We start from the raw sequence: 22609 nt of genomic DNA, 5'->3' as shown, positions 1-22609 counted from the left end.
CAAAGATCCAAAGACCTTCAGAAGGCCTGGAGAACTATTGCGCAAGACCACTTAAAAATTTACAAGAAAGTCTGGCTCCTTGAAAACAGCATAATATTTAAAAAATGGGGGCGGGGGGGGGGGTTAACTTAAAAACAGTATTGTTTTTAAGTTAACCAATATGCTTAACTTAAAAACAATAATTTCTCACTGACCTCGGTGCCTCTGACCGTTCTAATACTGACTACTATTAACTTTTTGACTCACAGCAGTTTTAAAGTAATAAAGTTATAAATCATCAGGCCTTTTTTTCCTCTGTTTAAATTAATAAATTGGATCTAAGTCAGTTTCAGTCCTCAGACTGAGAAAGAGTACAGTCACCTGGGAACGGTGTGAAGATAACACCTTTTATCTGTGTCACATTGCATAGCACTCGTCACCTCAGCACCCAAACAATAAGGTTCAAGGTTTGTTGAACCTTCTAACCATTTTGCTCAGGCAACCAAAGTTTAATGGCTTCTTCACCGTCATTGTGTGGAACTGAAAGCAGTCGTGTTTTTTTATTTTTCTCCCGTAATGTCACTGATATGACACAACAGAAAGTTTTTACCTGCTTTGGCTTAACAAAGAATGAGTCACTTCCAACTGGTATGAAAGCCCAGCCAGGGCTGTTTCTGATTAAATACTTCATGTATATTCCCCCATTAGAAATGTTCCGGCCCTGCATTCGCGTCCACGTACGTCTTCACTTTCCCCACCTTTTTCCTGTTTCCTCGTGAACACAGAGGGTGAGGCCTGGAGTTTCAGGTTCAAAGTTGAAACGAGCACAACGCTGAAAAACACCGGCAGGCTTTCTGCTCTAAAACACTCGCTGGAGATTTAGTGTAAATGAAAAACAAGGGCAGACAGAGAGTGAAGGAGAGAGAGATTTGAAGTGTGTGCTGCTGTTGCAGAATCTTCTGGCAGTAGTAAAGTCGTACAGGGGAGCACAGTATGTATATCTGTGCATGGATCGAGGCCAGCCGGTTGAATTGTGCAGTGTAAGTGAAAACTTGACCTCATAACTGCTTAGTTTTAAATACTGCAGGAATTCATTTTCAGGAATTTTGTTTTCATAAATGAGGACAGGAAAGGGTAACAGTGGAAGCATAAATCAGGGATTTTTTTTCTCTTCCCTCAGAATAAGGGACTTACATGAGTGTAATAATAAACATCTCTGTCAGAGATTGATGTTGGATGGGTCTGACTGAAGGCACGTAGTAGCTAAATTGTGCTTTAGCTGTGCCCAGCCCGGGCACCAGCTCTCCCCACAATTCCCACATTACGTGGAGGTAAAGCAGGAAGAAATGACAGACATAATTTCCCTCTGATCAAACACTGTTGATCCGTACATTAACACGACAGATGCAATCTGTACTGGGCGCAAAATAATTGAATGTGCTGAAATTAGGAACTATTTTGAGGCATTTCCTCTCTTTAGAGCAGCAGGGCAGATTGGCTTAATTAAAGAGGGAAAAACAGGAAGTTTTAAAGTCACGTCTATAATTAATTGGTTGCCTCAGCCAAAGGGTCTGCCTGGTCAGGGGCGCACAAGGAAGCAGCTCTGTTGTTGAACTGAGCCACTGGGTTCATACTACAGTCAAACTGTTGGCATACTTTAAAAAGAAACCACAGTTTGAGGTTAATTTTTGTGTCACTGTGTATCAGTTGTGATGACTTTGTGCACACCAAAATAAGCAACAAATAGGATCCGTTGGGGGGGTTGAACACCAACTGAGAGTTGTTATTCTTTATTTTGGGGTAAATCTCTTAAGAAATGACTGAAACACAAAAAAAAGCGAAGACAAGAGCCGAGCAATAACGCCAGGCAGTGGATGTATTTATAACCTATAGCGCTTTAACACAAAGAAGCCCCTTTCATTCAAGGTTTTGCACACCCACCCACCCACACACACACATACACTGACAGCAGCAAACTACCATGCAAGGAAAGATTTTTAGAAAGGAATGTATGTTTTTTTGTTTAAAGAAAACAACAACGGGGGTTTGGCCCAGTTTAAGAGCAGAGCACAGTGGGAAGCAGGGTAGGGTTCAGAGTAATATAGCTTTTTTGTAATTCAGTAATCACATTACAGTTACTAAATAATGATGTCGTTCCTCGACTTGTTCAATTATGTGCACAATGGACGGATAGAAAAAAAATCATCAAAAGTGCCCTTTTCCTGCACTTCTCTTGCAATCAGCTGACTTCAGTTCCTGTTGCGGGATGAGAAAAATAATAAAGCCATCTGCAGCTTTTCAGGAGTGGAGATGTGCACAGTACTTTTATTTTATTTTTTTATTTAATGGAAGAAGAATGCCAGTTGTGCCCGTGACATAAACTCTGCTAACACAGAGCATGCATGTGACCCACAGTCATGTTAAAATTGAGTGTGTGCTGACTCCAAGCTTGATCTTCAGCAGGCAATAAAAACAGTGATGAGCAGTCAGACTTGTAGCACTGAAGTCTCTGTTTAAACCTCTTTCTATCGCCACTGTGGCCACAGCATCTTCTGTGTGAGGTCTTTGGGTTTGTTTTCAACTTTCTGTCAGCACTGAAATGCTAAAAATAAGATTCTATGTGTGTGTTCTCAATAGGACAAGGACTTGTGCCTGTGTTTGGGACTGTAGCTTAGGGTTTGTATTATTATTACAATAAAAATAGGACAATAAATCTACAGCTTCTTACAAAAGCTCCATACATTTATGCACATACATCACTTTTAGTTTATTGCATATGACTTGTATTTCTACCAGCTGATCCATCCATTCTGTTAACCACTTACTCAGTTCAGGGAAGCTGGGTACATCCTGGACACATTGCCAGTCTATAACAGGATTTTGATGCTATTGAAGCAGAAAGAAAAATAGTTTATTTCAAGCAGAGTTACAAAATATTCTAAACATATCTCCCGTAACACATAAAAACCCATAAAAACCACTATCAGACTCACTTCCAGTCTAAGATAACAAGCAGTAATTACACTAGTAGATATGCTCCACAGATTGTATACAAAAGGCAGCTCTAACCACTGTGCCATCACCCATTGTTTTGTGAACTGGCTGTTTTGAAGCCTCCTGAGATTTATCCTGTTAGATTTTTGGAGTCAGAAGGTCAGCTGGCAACGTGCTTCTACAGACCCTACAAGTGAATCACAGACTTCTCAGATGGTCTTTTAGTTATTAATCACACTTGTGTCCTATAAAAATGCTCTAAAAAGCACCAACATCATAATGCTGGCTGAGAAGTCCAGTTCAGTGTCTTGAATTTTTGTCTAATTTTCAGTATTTAAAATGAGAGTTTATACAGGTTGACACATTTCTCATGCCAGCCTCAAGTGGCAGCTCAAGGTACTGCAGGTTTTGGTATCTCCACCTCTGGATTTTGCTACTTTAGCTTTGTGCTAGCTCGGCTAACCCTATCAGGGATATTGTACTTGCTGTGTAAACAGAATCAAGTGTCTCTGGAGAGTCTCCCGTGGACTGCAATGGGGATTCGTGGTGATATTTTATGGAAGAGTTCACATTTGTACACATATTTCCTCATAAATGTTAGCTTAGAGCGGGTTAGGGTTAGCGGTATTGAGACGTCTCAAGCAACATTACGCACACGCTTAACTTCACATGTTTAGTGGTATGTCCACAAAACCTCAATAACTGATGACTTAAAATACTAAAGTGATAATAACTGAAATTCTTAAAGTTCTGAAATAGCTACCACTGATGTTTGAATGAAGCTACTCGAACATGGACATTTTAACAAATCAAAGAGTATGCTTCCAAACTAGCAAGTAAATTAATTTGTTACATTCTATTAATATTATTTTGCACATACTTGGGTGTTTTTTTGGATTATTCTCACCAGAGCATGAGATTTTAATGAGCTTGTGTATTTTCTGTTTGGGAGCCTGCCATGTGTCAGCTAGTTATTCACTTTAAATGCTCATTTGGTTATCAGGAGCGTTCACAAGAAGTCTCAGCAGATAAACAGCCAATCTGCAGACATGAGAGGAAACCTCACTGGTCTCCTCTGTCAGGCTGCAGCATCCTGTCATTTCCTCATGATGTGGCTCTGATATCTTGAGCTGCAGATGAAAATTTATAACGTTTCCAGACTCCTGTGAGCCGAGCCGTGTTTACACAAGCATAGCTCATTCTGAGAGAGTGTGGGTGCTAAACTATGAGATTCTGCTTTGAATTCTTGAGAATCAGTTGGTAAAATCCCATCAAAAAATTCATAGCCTTACGGTGACCCGGGTGACTAAAGCTGTGACTCTCTGGAAGACTGGAGACGTTAAGCTAAACAACTGCTACCAGCCAGGAAGGCTTGATTTCCCCCTGCTGTATATCCAAGCCAAACAGAGACACACAGACACATGTATAACAAATATAAAATTGTATGGAGCATGGAAATCACCATGTCTGACTCATTATAACTTTTCTGGTGAAAATAAAGAACAAACAATGGCAAAGTCACAAAAAACAAAAAAAAAGAAAGAAAAATCCCATTATTTTTCACAATACTCAGTCATTTAAAAAAAAACCCTCGTTGGTCCAAGTGTCCCATGAAAATCCCAACTGACTTCTGGTCATACTTCAGCAGGAGAGAATTTGGTCTCCCAGTGGAGTCAATGATTAGCATATTGCTTGTTGACATATGTTTAATTGATTAAAACAGGCCTGCTGTGATTTCACCGTGTTTTGTTTTTAAAGGCCTGGGTTCTGACAGAAATACTCGGGGAAGTATTGCATTTGGCGGCGAGCTCGAGTTCCCATACACAAGAGCACTGAACTTAATTCAAAGCGCCTTGGACACAAGGCTGACTGTTGGGCTAGTAAGAAGGAGAGAGATAGCTGTAACCTTGCACTGAACTCCCAAGAATCTCAGTGTACTCCTTTGGATCACAGCAGCAGAAAATACTTACACAAGTTACATGATTTAGTGGAAGCGTTTCAAAGCCCGGACCCCTTTAGGCAGAGGGCTTGCTAGTGAAATAACTTTTCCATGAGACACTAAGAGAGCTCTACCCCAACAAAACTGCCCTTGCATTGTTTCAAAAGAGGAACTGATTTGATATGCAAAGTTTGCCACGCTTGTCACAGGCATCACATACTTTGCTTTGTCCCTGCAAATATACACAAAAAGTGAAAAGCAACAAGGCTAGAGGAGGACCAGGAACATGGCTCCACAGAGTCCTGAAAAGCCCCTTTCTGCTACTCTTTTCAGGTAACACTTTTTAATGACATTACCAGCTGATAAACACAGGAAATTAATCACAAACCCAGACAGGCAAAATAATAAACTAAGAAAATGTCTTCCTTCATGTGGCTGTTACTTTTATATGCAGTCTTTGACTGCAGGGTAAGCAGGGTTAGATGTATTCACACCCAATTTCACTATATTTTTCCGTAATGCAGTAATATAAGTTTTATTGTTAGGTGCGTTTCAAATGTTCTCATTTGTGGGCTTTTTTTTTTCTTCCTCAACACTTGCCCTGCAATCAGCTGATTTCAGTTTGTGTGTATGGAGGAGGAGACTGGTTGAAAGGTCTATAACTTTTGAGGAGTGGCGATATGGAAAAAAAAAAAAAAATTCTTGCACAAAAGGTGCAAGCTACCCAGGCCACAAAAATTCCAATGGTGATAGCGAGCTAACAGAAAGCCAACAGCCAATAACCCAAAGAGATGTTAATAGGGGCGCCATTGGGGGGGCATGACTGACAGGAGCCCTAGAAAAGAGTGGAGCTGTCAACTGGTCTTTTTTCCAAAAAAAAAATATTAACCTGTCAGCATTGAATAATTTTTCTTCACAAGGTACTTATAAATCTTTCTGTTTCCTATCATTAGTTTTGTTTGTTTTTTGACAACAAAGAATAAAATCCAGTCCACCTCCCCCCTGCTTATTTCATGATTTGGTTTGGTCCGGGTGCACGTGCTTCTAGCTCATGCTGAGCGCGAGAGCGGTTAGCTTGTGGGATGGCTCCGTTAAAAGAGAAGTTTGGGTTTCAAAAAACAAAAGAGAGACAGGTGGAACTTGAACTCATAGCGAAGTTCACATGTAAGAAACAGCTTGACCTTCCTAGTATTGTAAGCTATTATATAGCTTACTTCATTTCTAACAGAAAATAATGTGTTTGTGTTGCTTTAGCTAACGTGATTGGTGCAGGCAGACCCTCCTTATCTGACAGTACTTAACCAATGACACTGATATCTGAAGGAACTAAGTTCTTTGTGTCAAAAAATGTAATTGCAGGAGACCCCCTGTGAAATGTTTTTGTTTCTATGCACTATAATAATAATACATTATTATTATAACCCACATCAACAGAGCATTTTTGGAGAAGTGTGTATTGCTCTGGATATATTTAGCACACTGCCACTAGCATGACTTTAGATGGTCTTTACTAAAAAAATAATAATAATTAAACTGGTTGGTAGCCAATAGATGAGCCCACAATGAAAGCAACACCAAAAATATCAGCCTTTTTTGTACTCAAAAGCTTTTGAACATAAATCTTAAGATGAATATGATGTGATTTGTCACAATAATAGTAATTTGAGTGGGAGTGAAAGATAAAACTCGATTCTTTTGCTGTTAGTCACCATTTGTGTGTAATGTCATACCACAGGACTGTGGAAAATTATATACACCCTTAATGCTCCCACAGGAGTTAAGAGGGTAACCAGCAGCCAGGTGCTCCTAATAAAATGCACTTGAGTAATTGATCATCCAAAAGTGTGAGGACCTCTATAAAAACAGAAGTTTTGTCAATTTGCTGGTCTGGAGCAAACTGCTAAAATCGCATGTTAACACAGTACACAATGTTTCCCCGGGAGTGGATGAGCAAGCAAATTTACCCCAAGATCAGACTGTGCAACGCTCAGAGAATCTGATTTTTTTTTAAAAGGAGCTACATCTCAGACTCTACAGGCCTCACATAGCATGTGAAATGTTAGAGTTCCTGACAGTACAGTTATGAAAACACTGAACAGGTGTCTTTGTTTGGAAGGTCTGCTGGGAGAAAGTCTCTTCTCTCTGAAAAAAACAAAACAAAAAAAACATTAAACCACAGCTTCCATCCATCCATCCATCCATTCGCTTCCGCTTATCCTTTTCAGGGTCGCGGGGGGCGCTGGAGCCTATCCCAGCTGTCATAGGGCGAGAGGCAGGGTACACCCTGGACAGGTCGCCAGTCTGTCACAGGGCCAACACACAGGGACAGACAACCATTCGCACTCACATTCACACCTAGTGGCAATTTGAATTATCCAATTAACCTATCCCCACAAATTGCATGTCTTTGGACGGTGGGAGGAAGCCAGAGTACCCGGAGGGAACCCACGCAAACACGGGGAGAACATGCAAACTCCACACAGAAAGACCCCGGCCTGATGGTGGAATTGAACTCAGGACCTTCTTGCTGTGCGGCAACAGTGCTAACCACCGTGCCACCGTGCTGCTAAACCACAGCTTAAGTTTGTTAATTTACATCTGACCAAACCACAAGAGTTCTCCAGTGATGTAATTTGGACAGATGACACCACAGTTTCGATGTTTTGCCATAATGCACAGCACCACATTTGGTGATAACCAAACATGTCATTTCAGTACAAACACCTCATACCAACTATTAGACATGGTGGTGGAGGGATGGGTGATGATTCGGGCTTGTTTTGCAGCCACAGCATCTGGGCACCTTGCAGCCACTGAGTCGATCGTGAACTGCTCTGTATACCAACAACATAAAGCCACCTGTCTGACAGCTAAAGCTTGGCCCAAATTAGTAGATGCAATGATTAGGACAATGATCCCATGCACAGGAGCAAATCCACAATATGATGAGTAAAAGAGGAAGGAATCAAGGTGTTGCAATGGCCCAGTCAGATCCAAGGTCAGACCTCAAGCTGATTGAAATGTTGTGGCAGGCCTTAAGGGAGCTGTGCATAAACAAATGCTCACAAACTTCAATGAACTGAAGCAACATTGTGAATACGAGGGGCCCAAAATTCCTCCACTATAATATAAAATACTAATAAAGCTGTAGCTAAAGTCTTTTCCCTTTATTGTATATAGTTTATAATATTAGAGCATATTTTACCATTTAGAATGAATTTCATTTTGTATATATAGTCCATGGTTCTGTGGGAGGTCTTTTCCTGTTAAAAAGGGAGTTTTTCCTCTCCACTGTTTCCAAGTGCTTGTTCATAAAGGACTGTCTGATCAATGGAGGTCTAAAAAACAGGGTTTTTACCTAGTAATTTAAAAGCTCCATCTCAATTTTGTCATACCTTACAATGCAACACAAATAACAAATCTAATAATAATACTAACAAAGTTTTGTCTGACTAAAAGTCAGATGGGTTCGAATAGAATTTGTCAACCTTGCAATGACCTCATGCTTGTGTGCGAATAAGTGGTAAAGTATTCATAACAGAAACTTCCCAGCAGCCTTCACCTTTAGGAGGAACAACAGACTGAACAAACACAAAATGTGAGCAGCTTTCTCGCTGGCAGCCGGGGTATTAATCCCAGCATCGTTTTATTTGTCTGAAATGTTTGCATATCAGAGTGGAGCTTTATTTACTGTTCCAGCAGTACCAGACATGTTGAAGTAGAAAAATATTTCCCCACTCTGTAAAATTGCTCGTATCATTACTTAGTCACTCAAAAACTTGTGTCATGAAGGGGAAGCCAGTCAAAATGTACTTCTCAGTTCGAGAGCTCGACTTTGGAGATGATCTGAGGTTGACACTTTTGATTTGTAGTGAACAACTGGACTGTCATTTCACATTTGACAGGACATTCCTGCCTCCCGAGGATAAATCCCTCCTGCCTGGGTGGTACCTGTTTATCAAATTCAGCTTCAAAATTATCATTTACCTTATGTTTAATTTATGACCAAGTCCCTGGAAAAAAAAAATTAGTTAGTATAACAGTGACACCTGCTTCCCCTGCAATTTTCCCTAATGTTTTGTTGGGTGTTTATGATAAACAGTGTGCTGTCTGTCTGCAGTGAAAATCACTGCAACAAAGTGCGTGCGAATGGGGGAATGTGGCGTGTGTGGTACAGAGCGCTCCGAGTGGTTCCTAAAGCTAGAAAATCACTTGACAGAGTTGGTGTGTTTACATTTTACTGTTGCCCTCTGTCTGCAAATGTCAGTGAGCATGGCAGCGCTAAACAAGGTTAACACAGAGGTTAACTACAATGAGCTTCCTCATTTCTAATTTATCTCATTGTCCACTGTGGAATTCACCCGGAGCAGGAGTCTTGAACCTGCAGCCACATGTGGCTCATTTTCCCCATCGCCACTGATTCCCTGTGGCTTTGACATAAAATTGGATTTGACCATAGAAATGAACGATGTTTTGTTCTTTTTGTAATTTTGATTTATATTTCACATTTCTGTGTGTGATTATTAAACATTTCTACACATTTTCACATTTTGTGTGTCTTGTTTTAATATGCATGTTATATCCTGCATCACCTTAACCTCTTGGGTGGACGGAGGTTTACACATGACAGTTTGGTGTCAAGTCTCTCAAATCCAAAAAATAAATAAATAAATAAAAGCTGTGGAGAAAAATAGAGCATCAATAATTTAACAGTTTGTGGACAGATTTGTGCTGCTGGCTTACCTGTAGGCTTGAAATCGTCTTGACTTAAATCAAAATTATATAAAAAAATGTTTCTTTCTTTCTTTTTTATTTAATTATTATTTAAAATGCAAATATTTACACATATTATTAATTTTGATAGGCTAATTCATACTTAATAGTCTATCACCTCACAATAAAACCAATACTTAGTAAAGGTTACTGACCTCTTTTCTGACCTGCATGGTGGTCACAAACTTATCATGATGAATGGAGAGAAAGAGCTTGTATTTATTATATCTGTTTGTAAAGGGGAAAAAATATATATATATATATATATATATATATATATATATATATATATATATATATATATATATATATATATATATATATATTAGTTATGTCTGAAATAAAGTGAAACAAGTCTTTTAATTGTTCTTACAGAGAGACTGATTTAGCCCATAAAACGCTCTGCCAACACATGGGCCATTAAGAATTTACAAGGTGACATTCTTTATCTGGCATCCTTGAGGTTTTTAAATAGTAAGCTACAGCAGAAGTTAGGAACTTGGCTTTATCAAATCAGAAACTTACACGAGTCTATAAGAAGTGGCGACTGAGGACTGCTGTCAGGTGGCTGCTGCTGCGTCGTGCCTGAAATCAAAACAGCCATGAAGTGGCCACCGGTGCTTTGACTTTACTAAAGCTTACAGAGATGTATTTTAATACAACCCATATCCACAAATAAACAAATAAATAATAAAAATAGTTACTGTCTCTATCACATCTGTCAGCAAACGATCAAAAGTGGCCGGGATGGAGAGGAAAGGAAAGGAATGTTCTGTTTTTTTGTCCCCAGCACCCCCCTTTGAGACCGGGTGCTTGCTAATCTTAGCATTTAGCTCAAAGAGAGGTATAAACACAGAGATCATGTGCATGCTCGTAGCAAGGGTTATCTAAATGGCTGTCATAATATTTTGGCTACATTCAGGAATATAGTATGAAGGTAAAAATTCTGGGCAACACGTTCACACTATACCTAACAGCAAGAAAGGTTCGGCTGGGTCCTCTCTGAGTGGAATTTTCATGTTCTCCACGTGTCCTTTCGGGTCCTCCAGCTTCCTCTCCGACACCAAAGACGTGTGTTAGGTTACTTGGCAAATGTGAATATGACTGTAAATGGTTGTCTGTCTCTCACTGATATAATAGAATGGCAGTCTGTCTAGGATGTAGCCCACCTTCTTTATTTATTTAATACCAACTCACAGCTGCTTCAAGGCAGTAAAGCCCCTATAATAGAGAAAAAAATCCCAATAATCAGATGACCCCCTGTGAGCAAAAACTTGGCAACTGTGGGAAGAAGGAACTCCCCTTTAACAGGAAATAACCTCTGGCAGAACCAGGCTCAGGGAGGGGCATCCATCTGCCTCAAACATTCGGTTGTGAGAGCGAAAGAGAAAAAGAGAGGCGAGTACAGGCTCTAGAAAATGGATGGATGGATGGATAAACACTGTAAATGTCAGATTACAAATCTCATAAGATCGCAGTTTGTTATAAAGGCACATGTTGGATTTTATGTTGATGTTTTTCACATAAAATAATGAAACAGCTGTATTTCTTCATTGGCTAACGATTTATCTTTACTGCTCTGTGTCATGTAACTTGGAGTAAAGAGAGAAATCATATCAAATTTGATCAAATTATCCAATAAAACTGTACTTCCCACTGATTTGCGACATCTCCCATAAAGATATTCCTTGTAAATAGCAGTTAGAACATCCATTTCAACATAAACTTGTTATCTGAAGTAATTTCTTTAATTTTGAAAGGTAAATAAGGGATTAAAAACAACATCTGAGCTCATTCCCAGGTGACACGTGTAGCACCTGACTCACTTTAGGGTCAAAGGCTTTCAGGTTATTGATGAATCATCGGACCAATGTTCATTTCATGTTCAGCTTTCTATCACATCTCCTCCCATTAAGTCCAATTCCTGACGGCTTCCTTGCATTCCTTACAGTACACACACAAACACACAATCGTACACAGTCAGAGTCAGGCCAAGGACATGTGCTCAGCCCTCTGATTTTCACTCTTCTCTGCCACAAATGTCATTCACCTCTCATCGCCCTGCCTTCCCTGAACACACTCCCAGCCTTTCTGTAATAAATAACACTGACTATACATAGCTATATGATGTAATCACTACACTGCAGATTTATTTTTTATAGATACTGTTTATCATTGTTTCCTATTATTTTGCACTGAACCTTCCCCCTCGTGTGTAACAAACTTCCTGTGAATATGACTCGAAGAGTTTACGACAGGGCAGGAGGCGGTACCTTTATGATTGGTTGTGTTTGCCAACCTAGAAGGCCGTGTGTACACGGTTTTGAAAGCACAGTTTGGCTTTCTCTGAACCCTTTTAAATCACATGATAACAATAACAACACAGAACAATAAAAGGGTGATGGACACAAACGCTCCTTCCATTTGAGAGACTTTTTGATGCAAGTCCAAATCTAAAAGACTCCGCAACCAGCACAGCTTTAATGTTTTTAAGTGTTTACTCTACCAGAGTATTCCACAGTGTCTGTCGAGGAAACCCAAAAGGGCTGAGTCAGAGATCCCATCTCTTCCGGAGGCAGCGTTGAGCGGTGCTCTCCTTTGAAAGGCAGCATGGAAAGATCAACGGGTATCTCCTGAGGGAGCCACTGCTCCATACTGTGCTGCTGTCCCATGGCCAAACAGCCCGGGGCCCTGCAGTCTGCTGCTGTTAGCCTGTCTTGTTTACTTAGGGAGGACTTTCAACCCTGGACAGCCATCATGATCTGTATTCTGTCTTTTCTGTTTGTCTGTCTCACCCTTCCTTGCAGCGTGTGATCACTTATTTGCAACAAATTCAAACTCTTATTTCAAACCTGCAACTGTGTGACAAGCATCGCAGCTTTCCAGCCCTCTCAGGTGGCAACTCTAGCATGAATGTGACCCTCGGCTGTGCGGATAGCAATCCAGATGGGAGCGCAGGGAGGATTTCTGCGCTGCCGTGTTTATATTTCCTCCCTCGTAGCACCATGGATACAGTGCCAAGCTAGGACCTCCTCATAAATTCAGATACCCATAAATATTTGCCTGTGTTTTGAGCTCAACAGTAGTTTGCATTTACATATCTAAAGGTGCTTTTGTAATTTATCTCGTTGGAAGCTCAAGGACTTAATGCCCGGTGGTCTCGGTGGACAAATTGGGTTTTATATAACACTCAGCAGCAAATCATCACAAGCCATGCTTTTCCATTCAGTTTGAACACACAAGTAAAATTTAAAGAAAAAAAGGAAAAGCAAATATTGTGATGGATATGAAGGAAATAGTGAAAAAAGTGTCATTCCGATCCGATGTCAAAAGTCAAATAAGAAAAATAGGTGCAATAACCGTTCACCTGAAACCTGTGGATTTGTCTGTTACGCAGTGCCGCGCATTCCTCCACACTCAATAAACTTAGCTGAATCAATATGTCAAAGAGCAGACAGATAACGCTAAGCTCAGGCATAAATCCTAACCATCTCTAAAATCTTTTCATGTGGAATTACTCACAGGCCATATTCTCTTAAGTACAGTAAACATTGTGACAGGTACTTTGAGCTGCTGGTTCAAGAGGACACAGGAAAGTGGATTGTTCTTTAAGCCCACAGGGGCCCGAAGAAAAGGAAAAGTCTCGAGTGAAAACGTTACCAGAAAGGATAAAGGTGTGGTTTGGTGAAATCAGCCAGAAAAAAAAAGCTGGGTAAGTCTTGCTGTGCAACTTTTAGGCGAAATTCTTGTCTTGCATTAGCTGGCCGTGATGTCTTCTTCTTTCCTCCCAGTTGTGAAAACATCTGAGAAAATAAAGCCCTCTGGTATCTGTTCAGCCAAGGAGAAACGGGGAGTTAAAGTATAGATGGGAATGACTCATACAAAAATATGCAGAAGGTGGTTCTTTCCGTAATTTCAAAACACTGACGCGTTTTGCTCTTCTTTTAAAAACAAACTGCAGATTTATTTGCATCACCAGAACAATTTATTGGACTGAATTTAAATAATTTCTCATAATGTTCAAAAAAAAAAAATAGTAAAACAACAAGAAAACATGTTATTTCAGAAAAATAAATAAGTCCGGTTGCGTGAATGACATGCTCTTTTTTAGGATGAAGCAAGTTGTGAACAAAAGCAAAGAAAAAAATAACTCTTTGTGCTAACATTTACATGTAACTTATCAGCCTTCAGGTTTCAGTCTCTTCGGGTGGGGGTGGGAGGAGGGTTGTTTTTTTTTTTAAAGCCTGAAATAGCTCTTGAAGCTCCCACACCACTTGCTTAGGTCATGCAACAAAATGAAAAATCAAAAAGGCTTCTCAAATTCATGATTTGGCATGACCTGTGAGGTTGCGCTTCATAAGAACATGTTACATTAACAATTCTCCTTTTAATCATTACAGCGATTCATCACAGTCATCACAGTGAGCACGGATTTGTTCAGAGGTGACCTCACTCTACACTTTGGTCTAATTTTGGCTGAAATATGATGCAACAGCACATGTTATTATTATGAAGGGTATACAGTTTATAGTGAGTCAGGTAGCGCGGCCAGCAGCCTTCGTTTGCAGTTTATGTCTAAGAACATAAAGGTCAGAGGGTCCTACAGCTATTCTGGGCATTCTTTGTTCAAACAAGCCATCCAACTGCTTTACATGTGCGAGATTTTGTAGAAGTAGTACCGTAATGCTGCCCGTCGGCCGACAGTGTTTTCATGCCAAAATTAAGTCTCAAGAAGTTGATTGTTTTTGCATCTTTTTCTCTCTTTTTTTTAAACGATTAAACACAACACGATGTGATATAGTCATTTATACCCTGTTTAAACCAAACTAGTTTCAGTCAAATACAGTAAGTAAGAGCTTTCAGTGGAAAACGTGCACATTCAACACTACTGTACTACCGCTTATCGAGAGACAGAGAATAGAAAAGAAGACATCAGAATGGTTTAACTTCTACTCTATATTGATATCTTTATTAACAATCATAGACATGTTTTTCAACTATGGAAGATTCATAAATATTTTTCTTTCTTTTGATTCATGTAAGTTGTCTCGGCACTTATGGCATGATTCCAGTTTTGGAAAAAACAAAAAAATCAAAAAACGTCCACAAAGAGTTCAGCGCTTGTGTGAAGCACTGATATCCAATCAACATCTTCAAAGAGAAATCCGTTATGTACAAGATGGCTTTCTTTAAGGAACCCAGATTTGGTTCTGTGTGCCACGGATGGGAGAGATACCGAGTGCAGGTCCAGCAACCATCCATAGCAGGCCACCTAATTGATCATTTGGCCTGGCGTTTCCCTTTTGTTGTTGATGTTGTTGTATTTTAAGGCAAAAAACAAAACAAAAAAAACACCCTGACATCAATCTGGAACCCAATCGCAGATACTCCATGCTTGATTCAAGCTTCTAGTCTGACTTAAGGTCATCTCAAACTTCTTTACCCCTCTCGTCCGACTCTTCTTGCATCAGCTGAGAGGGAAGGAAACCAACACTGCACCCAAATACTTCCACAATACACAGCATCCAGACACAAGGGGCCGGGGATTTCTGTCCGCCCAGAAGTTTAAAATGTTCAGGCTAAGGCCATGGGGCACCAGGGTTCGCCTCTCACTGAAGCCACGTCCGATGACTGGGTCAAGCCCACGCTGCTGTACAGGCCGTCCTGTCCCGGATACTTGACGGCCGAGCCCGAGCCTGCTCCCTCCCCAGAGCTGGACAGCACAGATGAACTGATCTGCAACCAGAAAACTCTCTGTTAGCAAAAAATGTGAGTTTATTGTATAAAATGTCAGTAAAACCTTTAGATTGTGTAAATCCTTTTTTTAAATTATTATCATTGAAGACTGAAATGGCATTTGCATTGCAATGTTGGGGAAAAAAGGAGCATGATCAATGTGACACTCATATTAGTGTAATATCACAGTGACATATTAGTTAGCAGCAGTCATAACCACAGAGCATCAGTCAGCCTGCATGTGATCTCTTTATCATAGTTTGTATTTTACAAAATATTCACTGATGAAAATGGGTGAAAAATCTGGCTTTTTATAGTAATTTCAAGTGTAGAAATTCCTATTTAACACACACACACACATATATATATTTCATTGTTTTAATAATTATTATTTTTATTTTAAACTATTATTTGTAAAATTTAAAAGCAATTAAAAATCTGTTTTACCCCTGACACTTGTCCAGAGGGAGAGCTGGTTTTCGAGCAGTCTTCAGAATTGGATGAAGAGGTGGATGTAGGAGTCATGGAGACAGAGTTGCTACTTCCTGGAAACATAAAAAAAAAAAATGTTGTCGTTACGTTATTTTAAAAGCGATAAATATGTGATATATATCCCTTCGTACAGCAGAAATATTGTTCAGCTACTCACCAGAGGATCCCTTTGCTTTATTCAAAGTTTTCGGTTTTCTTTTTCTCGTCTGGATTCCCTCTTTTTTCATGGCGAGCGGCCGGGGTACCTGTAAGATGCGATTATTTTTAAAAAATTAAATAAGAAATGATTTTTTAAAATCAATAATGCGTCAATTTTTTAAATTAAAACTGAATTAGAGGAGGGGAAATTCAAATCGCAGTGAACTTACTCCGTGTAATTTTGTGTAGAGGCCGCACGCGTTACACACCGGCTCTCCCTCCGCGTTTCTGCGCCACAGAGTGGTGGTACTGGTTTGACAGTTGGCGCAGGAAAGGCCGATTCTTCTGGACGTTGACTGTTGAGGCAAGCAAAACATAACATCAGTCATTATAATTAAACGTGGGTATCCAGGAAAATAAAGCAGCACACACTCCACTAATTTAATTAAATCGGGCATTCATACCTGACTTTCCAACAATAATCCACACCCTGTTAGACTCCCAATTTAATTGGCATTTACGCACGGACTTTTTTTAAAAATTCATTTATTTATTACAGGTTGTTAATTCGCAGATAGGTCCTACGTGCCATTTCACTTCCTTGTAAAAACTGTGCGTAATGGCACCATAGAAAATCTGGACCCACTGACGCCTTTTTAGATTAGCTTACCCGACAGTAGCTGGGAGTGGAGCCACGTGTGGATTGATTTAATGTTAATTTAGTGAGTAACATTTTTTTCTTATGAAACAACTAAATGATTGTGCTTGACTGATGAATTTAAAACACTCGCTAAGCTAATACTATTGTTTTATCTCGCAAAGCACAACTCCTTGATTGAAATGTGAAATGCATGCTTTATTTATTTATTTATTTTCCCCATTTTATAGAAATCACGTGATCTTGCGTAAATAAATTTTCCTTGATTACAATCAGGTTTGAACTGGGGGCTGTATCATGGAAAACTTCATCTAGAGGCCGAATCGTGACAACGACAGTGACCTCCAGCAATTGTTTGAAACAATTAGGCAGGAAATTGGTTGATTTAAGTGGCCCCCACCCCCCATCCTCCTGTCTCCTTACCGTCCTTTTCGGTGGTTTAATTAATGGCCGGCTCAGGCCATTCATTTTGCTATAGAGGCCGCAGGCGTTACAGAGAAAGTGGCCCGTGCCATCGCGCCTCCACAGCGGCGTGGAGATGGAGCCGCAGTTCACGCACTCTCTGCTCTCCCCCATGTCGTCCAGAATATCTGAAACTGAAGAGAAATGCTGGAATCAGAACAGGGAGCGGGTTTGTGAGGATTACACATTGTTGCTGGTCATTATTTCATAAGCGATTCTGCTTCTGGGACTTTATGTCAAAGAAAGCAAGCGGATAGATACGGCGAGTAAAATGATCTGTTCATGGATTATAAATTGATTAAAGCGATAATGTTTAACAAAATTCACATTTTTAATAAATTTATACTGTTGTGGCAATGTTGTTTTAAAAGCCTCGGTGGATTTTTCTTCATGTAAATGATTTATTTTGCATATTTCTGGGCAGTCATTTGCGCCTGTTTCTTGCACACACACACACACACACACACACACACACACACACACACACACACACACTATCATAAATTCATTTTTGGCAGTGTATGAAACATATTTTTATTCAACATTTTGAGGTCAGGCCTCGATGAGGGAACAGGTTTCTGCTACAAAAACGCGCAGGCGCTTGGTGCCTTCACTCCAGACACTTCAAGGTTGCGCGCGTGATTAAAATACCTTTTTTCTTTCCGTCCCACACAGTGAGAAGGAAAACTATTCCATCTCTGTGCCTCCCTCTACTTTGTTTTCGTTTGATTTTTCTTACCTCCATTTGGTCCTCGAATCAAGGGCGCACTCCTGCTTTGCAAGGTGTGGAGCATCGTGTTATCAAAAGGTGCCCCGGGCCAAGGCGAGGGTAGCTGGGGTGCAACGTACGGGGAGTATGGGCTCGGGTAGGTCCCGCTGAGGGGACGAGAAAGGCTGTACTGGTCTCTGCTGCTCATATTCAGTGTGTTACTGTAGCCCGTGTCCCTGGGGGTCCCGTTATTGATGGGCGGGCTTGGAGGGTAGTGGAAACGACTGGAGGCGTGCGGGCTCCCGGTGCTGTACGAAGGGCTCTCTGGGGTGGACTGTGACCACACCGAGTGGCTGGAGACGGCGTGGCCGGGCTGAGCAGACACGTTGGCCGGCAGATAAGACAGGCTGGGGATCATGGTGCCCACCCGCGAGCTAGGGACATACACCGGGGAGTTAGGGTTGGAGTGCATATAACCACCAGAACTTGAATCATATCCAGTCTGGCTCTGGGCCGCAATGGCCAGTGTTTGGTACATGTCGGCCGGGTCCACCAGCAAGCTTGTCTTGTGTGCTCCGGTGGAGAGGACGAGTTTGCTCCCCTGGTCTAAATCCGTAAACAGCGGGATATCCTCGGTAGTGGTCAGGGTGTTGTTATGGTGTCCGAAGTGAAGGTAGGAGTGCAGGGATCTGCTGTCGGAGCGACGGTGCCCCAGCGCGTCAAGCTCGTTCGGAGGTGTCCTCAGCTCATCCGAGGTGGTGCCGTCCCTCCTGCTGTCACCGGGCAGGTAGTTCTGCTCAGCCGGTGACCCTGGGCTGCTGGACACTTCTCGCTTGACCATGGACCAGCTGTTTTCACCCAGTTCCATCCAGGAGCACTTTCCATACACCGTAGGGGTAAATAAAAATGGCCAGGGAGTGGTCTACCCTGTAACAAAAAGAGTCGGAACCGTTAGGAAACCAGAGGAAATTATCCTTTTTGCGAGGTTAAGGATAAGTGAATTGAAAATATATCCACAAAACATCCTGACAGAAAGTCGGCAGGTTTCTGAAAAATGGGGAAAACGCAAACGGACACCTGGTGTACAGACCAGCATTCAACTTTGGATGAACTACATTTTTCACAATAGAGAATAGGGTAATAAACTACGAAAGCTCCGGTTAATTATTACTGAGTCAGTATCATCTCGAACTCCAATAAAAACCCAGTCCACAGTGACTGCCATGCTCTCATGAAGCGCTCTTAAGAGGCACTGGATCCATCCGTGTCAAATCCCTGTCCTCCCCTCCACACGCACACACGCAAGTAGACGCACACATAAAGAGATAGGAAACAAAAACGCAATATGTCTTCACAGCAAAAGAGATAACCGTTTGATAAGAGTCAAAACAGATAAGGACCGAAAGGCAGGCTGGAGCGATAAAACAATACCCCGAAATTATGAGTTAGGTCTCGCTGCGCTCGCCACGACACGGCCAGATGTTTAAAGCAGCTGTGCGCGCCGCAAAAGTGGGAGAAGAAAAGTTTAAAAAGACGAAGAAGAAGACTTACCTGCTACAAGTGTGCCATATAGGTCGCAAGCAAACTTCCTAACAGTGAGCCTCTGCTTCTCTTGGAAGTAATGGGAAAGTTTACCGCAGTTAGAGGAGGTTTATGAGAGGAGGCGCCTCTGGTGGCTGCGGCCGCAGGAGGCGGACCAATCATGTGGAGCGTGAGCGGCTGGAGACGCGATGGGGGTGCCAGCCTATGAACTCCTCCAATCAATCACGCTGAAAAACAGAGAGAGAGAGAGGGAGAGGGGGGGAAGAAAAGACACTTCACTTGATCAGGTCTGAAAGTTGGATTAATGCGTTGATACGATCAGTTTTCATTATTCGACAGTTATGCTTTCGGTTACAAATGAATACGCTCCACCCCCCCTCAGCTGTTTCTTTTTGATAACAGCCCCATGAGTCCTCAGGAATAATCAATAGAAATGTAAACGATGCTTTTTTCCCCAATATCAACTCTGGGTTGTTTTTTTTTTTAATTAAGTTGTTGTTTGTCTCTCTTGATCTATTTACAGTTGATCCCCAAATCTGCTGATGAGCCTACAGCAGCTGAAACAAATAGAAACAAGCGTCTTTGAGATACTTTTAATTTCACTGGACTACTCTTTAATATCCAGCTCTTTCATAGGCTATTCCTGTTTTATGGGAAATGGTGACATTTATATGACAGCTAGCGCTTTAATTTAATAACGAGCTCTTTATTAAATTAAACTGCCAAAAAATGCAGTTAAAATTAACTTACCCGTCACCCTGAACAGGAAAGTGCTACTCCCATGTTTACGCAGGGCAGTAATCACGTCTGCAAGGAGCACGCTTTTAACTTTCGATACTTTGGAAATTTTAAAATTATTATATTTATAATCGTTAATCCAGAGTTTAAAAGCTGGGATTTTCCACTGCAGTCTGTCCATAAGTGGAAGACCTGAATATTTATTTTTGACTTGGAGTATTAGTGTAATAAAATGTTTCGTCTGGACAACTTTTAATGAGAATCTCTAATAAGACTTCTTTTTTGCCTTTTATTAAAATAACAGCCTAATGAATGATTGATCAAATATATATATATATCCGTGTGTGAAACGTGCCTTGGGCCTACTTCTTTTTTCTGGTTTCATCTGAATTCAAAGTCCTGATTACTCCCCCCCACCCCTTTGTTTATTCTCTGTCATCATTCCAGTGATCAATAAATCCCCTCTTAATTAGTTTAAGTCAGACGGCTCTCATTGAGCGTTAAAGGTGTGTGTAGCTCCTCTTTGAAACGCGATGATTCGTTCAGCCCGAATATACATTGAGACGAGTGAAGTGATCAAAAGTGGGGAGGTGTCAATTGAATCATTAACTCATTTGCAGGTCACACTCACAGCCTTTCAGCGGGTATTGTTCCGTTTTGTTTTGTTTTTTTTGTCTGGACAGTTGATCGGATTACCTCCAACAGTCCATTAATTATACTTCCAACTCCCGCAGGTATACGGTATAAGTCCGAGAGTATATACTCTGATATTCTTCTCATATTCACCCTGCATCCATCACGCTGATAATAGGCACTGAGCTGCATCCATGTTCATTGCTTCTGCAGCTGCACAGCAGACAAAACTGAGGGAAAAATCAACTCACCGCAATATATGATTCATACTGTAACACCATCTGTATCGGTTACTCATGTTTTATAGCAGCGGAAGGCACAGCTGCACTTCTGATTTACTAATATCGTCCCCAAAAATTGCTAATATGTTATTAATTATCCCTATCAGTGCCAATTAGACTACCACAGCACGGAGTTAACAGCTAAGGGCCTTCGGCTGGACTTCTGTTCAACGCGTGCCACTGCCAGGCCTCCTATTGTTCCTCCTCTGTCTACATCTCGCACAAACACTATTATTGTCAGACAGTCACGAATATTATTACTGCAGAGTTATTTTCAATGCTAATTTAATACCCGTGGGCGCAATCGTGCAGCTGCTCTCCAGCAGGTGTTCCTGCCGCTTTTATTTTAATACTGGAGTGATGATTCCTGCTGCTGGATCCTTCTCCTCGCATAGCTTCAGAGGGAAATAATGTAGTGTGTGTGTGTGTGTGTGTGTGGGGGGGGGGGGGGGGTGTTCCCCCTCCCACATAGCCCGAGTTGCGTGGCAATCCGTGTCTATTTGTGTAGTGGGTATGCTAATTCATGTTGTCTATCTGATTTCCACAGAACTTCTACTGATAGAAATTCACGCTTAAGGCGATATTGTGAATGTTAGGCGTCGAGTCTTCGCTCCCTCTCAGCTCCGAGAGGTGATTTTTATCAGAGGGAGTAACCGCACCAAAATGCACTGCCGTCTCCCATCCCATCACCTCAGCCAGCAGTTGTCAGGAAGGTGAGAGAATACAAAATCCTGTTGTTGCTGTTTTTTTCTTCTTTTTTTTTTCTTTGTTGCCCCCCTATTCCACCATCACCCCACCATACCCTCCCTCCTTTTTTTTCTTTGCGGCTTCTGGCTCACTGGCTGCGAAGCCTCCAGTTGATAAATGAGGTGTTTTCGCAGTAATGTCAGCGTGGGCTGCTCTGACACACGGAGCCTGTGAGAAGAAGTGGCAGGACGCCGCCCTGTCTCCACGTTTATCCAGCACAGCCAAACACTGCAGGCCAGCCACTGACTGTCAGCTCCGGCCTGCGCGCTGACCATCTCCATCACACATAATTCAACCAGATAGCCTGCAACTGGTTGATAATAATAATAATAATAATAATAATAATAATAATAATAATAATAATAATAATAATAATATATGAAAACGATAAATAGTGAACGAAATAATTCATTTATGTATTGGAATGATATTGTCAAAATATATTTAAAATATTTAATAAATACTATTTCGTTAGAAAATAATTAAAAGTGGCAATATTATTATCATTATTATTATTATTATTATTATTATTAGCTCATCGCTGAGGCTTTAATGGTTGACCCTCTTCAGGTGTCTGAGCCTTATGTACCGACTTGATAATGATTATCTCCAGCCCTCGAGTGCTCGTTGCAGCTTTCTCCTGATTATGTGATGTTATGGAGATAACGAGGAGCAGGAGAACGAATTACGCACGAAAGGGACAGTTAGGGGCATCACAAGGTGGCGTGGGCAACTTTGAGACTATTACTCACTTTTTTTAAATTATCTACTTCTTTAAAAATGTCCTG

The 22609-nt window shown here is 41.0% G+C and overlaps 1 protein-coding gene across 1 annotated transcript; it reads right to left on the bottom strand.

Moving 5' to 3' along the window:
• Positions 1–13627: 13627 nt before the first annotated feature.
• On the bottom strand, positions 13628–19649 carry gata6 (GATA binding protein 6). The gene is made up of 7 exons (XM_031734728.2): positions 19432–19649; positions 17911–18807; positions 17133–17305; positions 16282–16407; positions 16071–16158; positions 15869–15966; positions 13628–15421 (listed from the first exon to the last, which is right to left on the bottom strand). Exons 2-7 carry the CDS (start codon positions 18746–18748, stop codon positions 15260–15262), a joined length of 1485 nt encoding a protein of 494 aa, XP_031590588.1. The 5' UTR covers positions 18749–18807; positions 19432–19649; the 3' UTR covers positions 13628–15259.
• Between the last annotated feature and the right edge of the window lie 2960 nt (positions 19650–22609).

This window comes from Oreochromis aureus, linkage group 18 (genome assembly GCF_013358895.1).
Source record: "Oreochromis aureus strain Israel breed Guangdong linkage group 18, ZZ_aureus, whole genome shotgun sequence".
NCBI classification, from domain to species: Eukaryota; Metazoa; Chordata; class Actinopteri; order Cichliformes; family Cichlidae; genus Oreochromis; species Oreochromis aureus.
The sequence above is the reverse complement of the archived record's forward strand: the minus strand, read 5'-3'. Positions and strand labels throughout refer to the sequence as shown.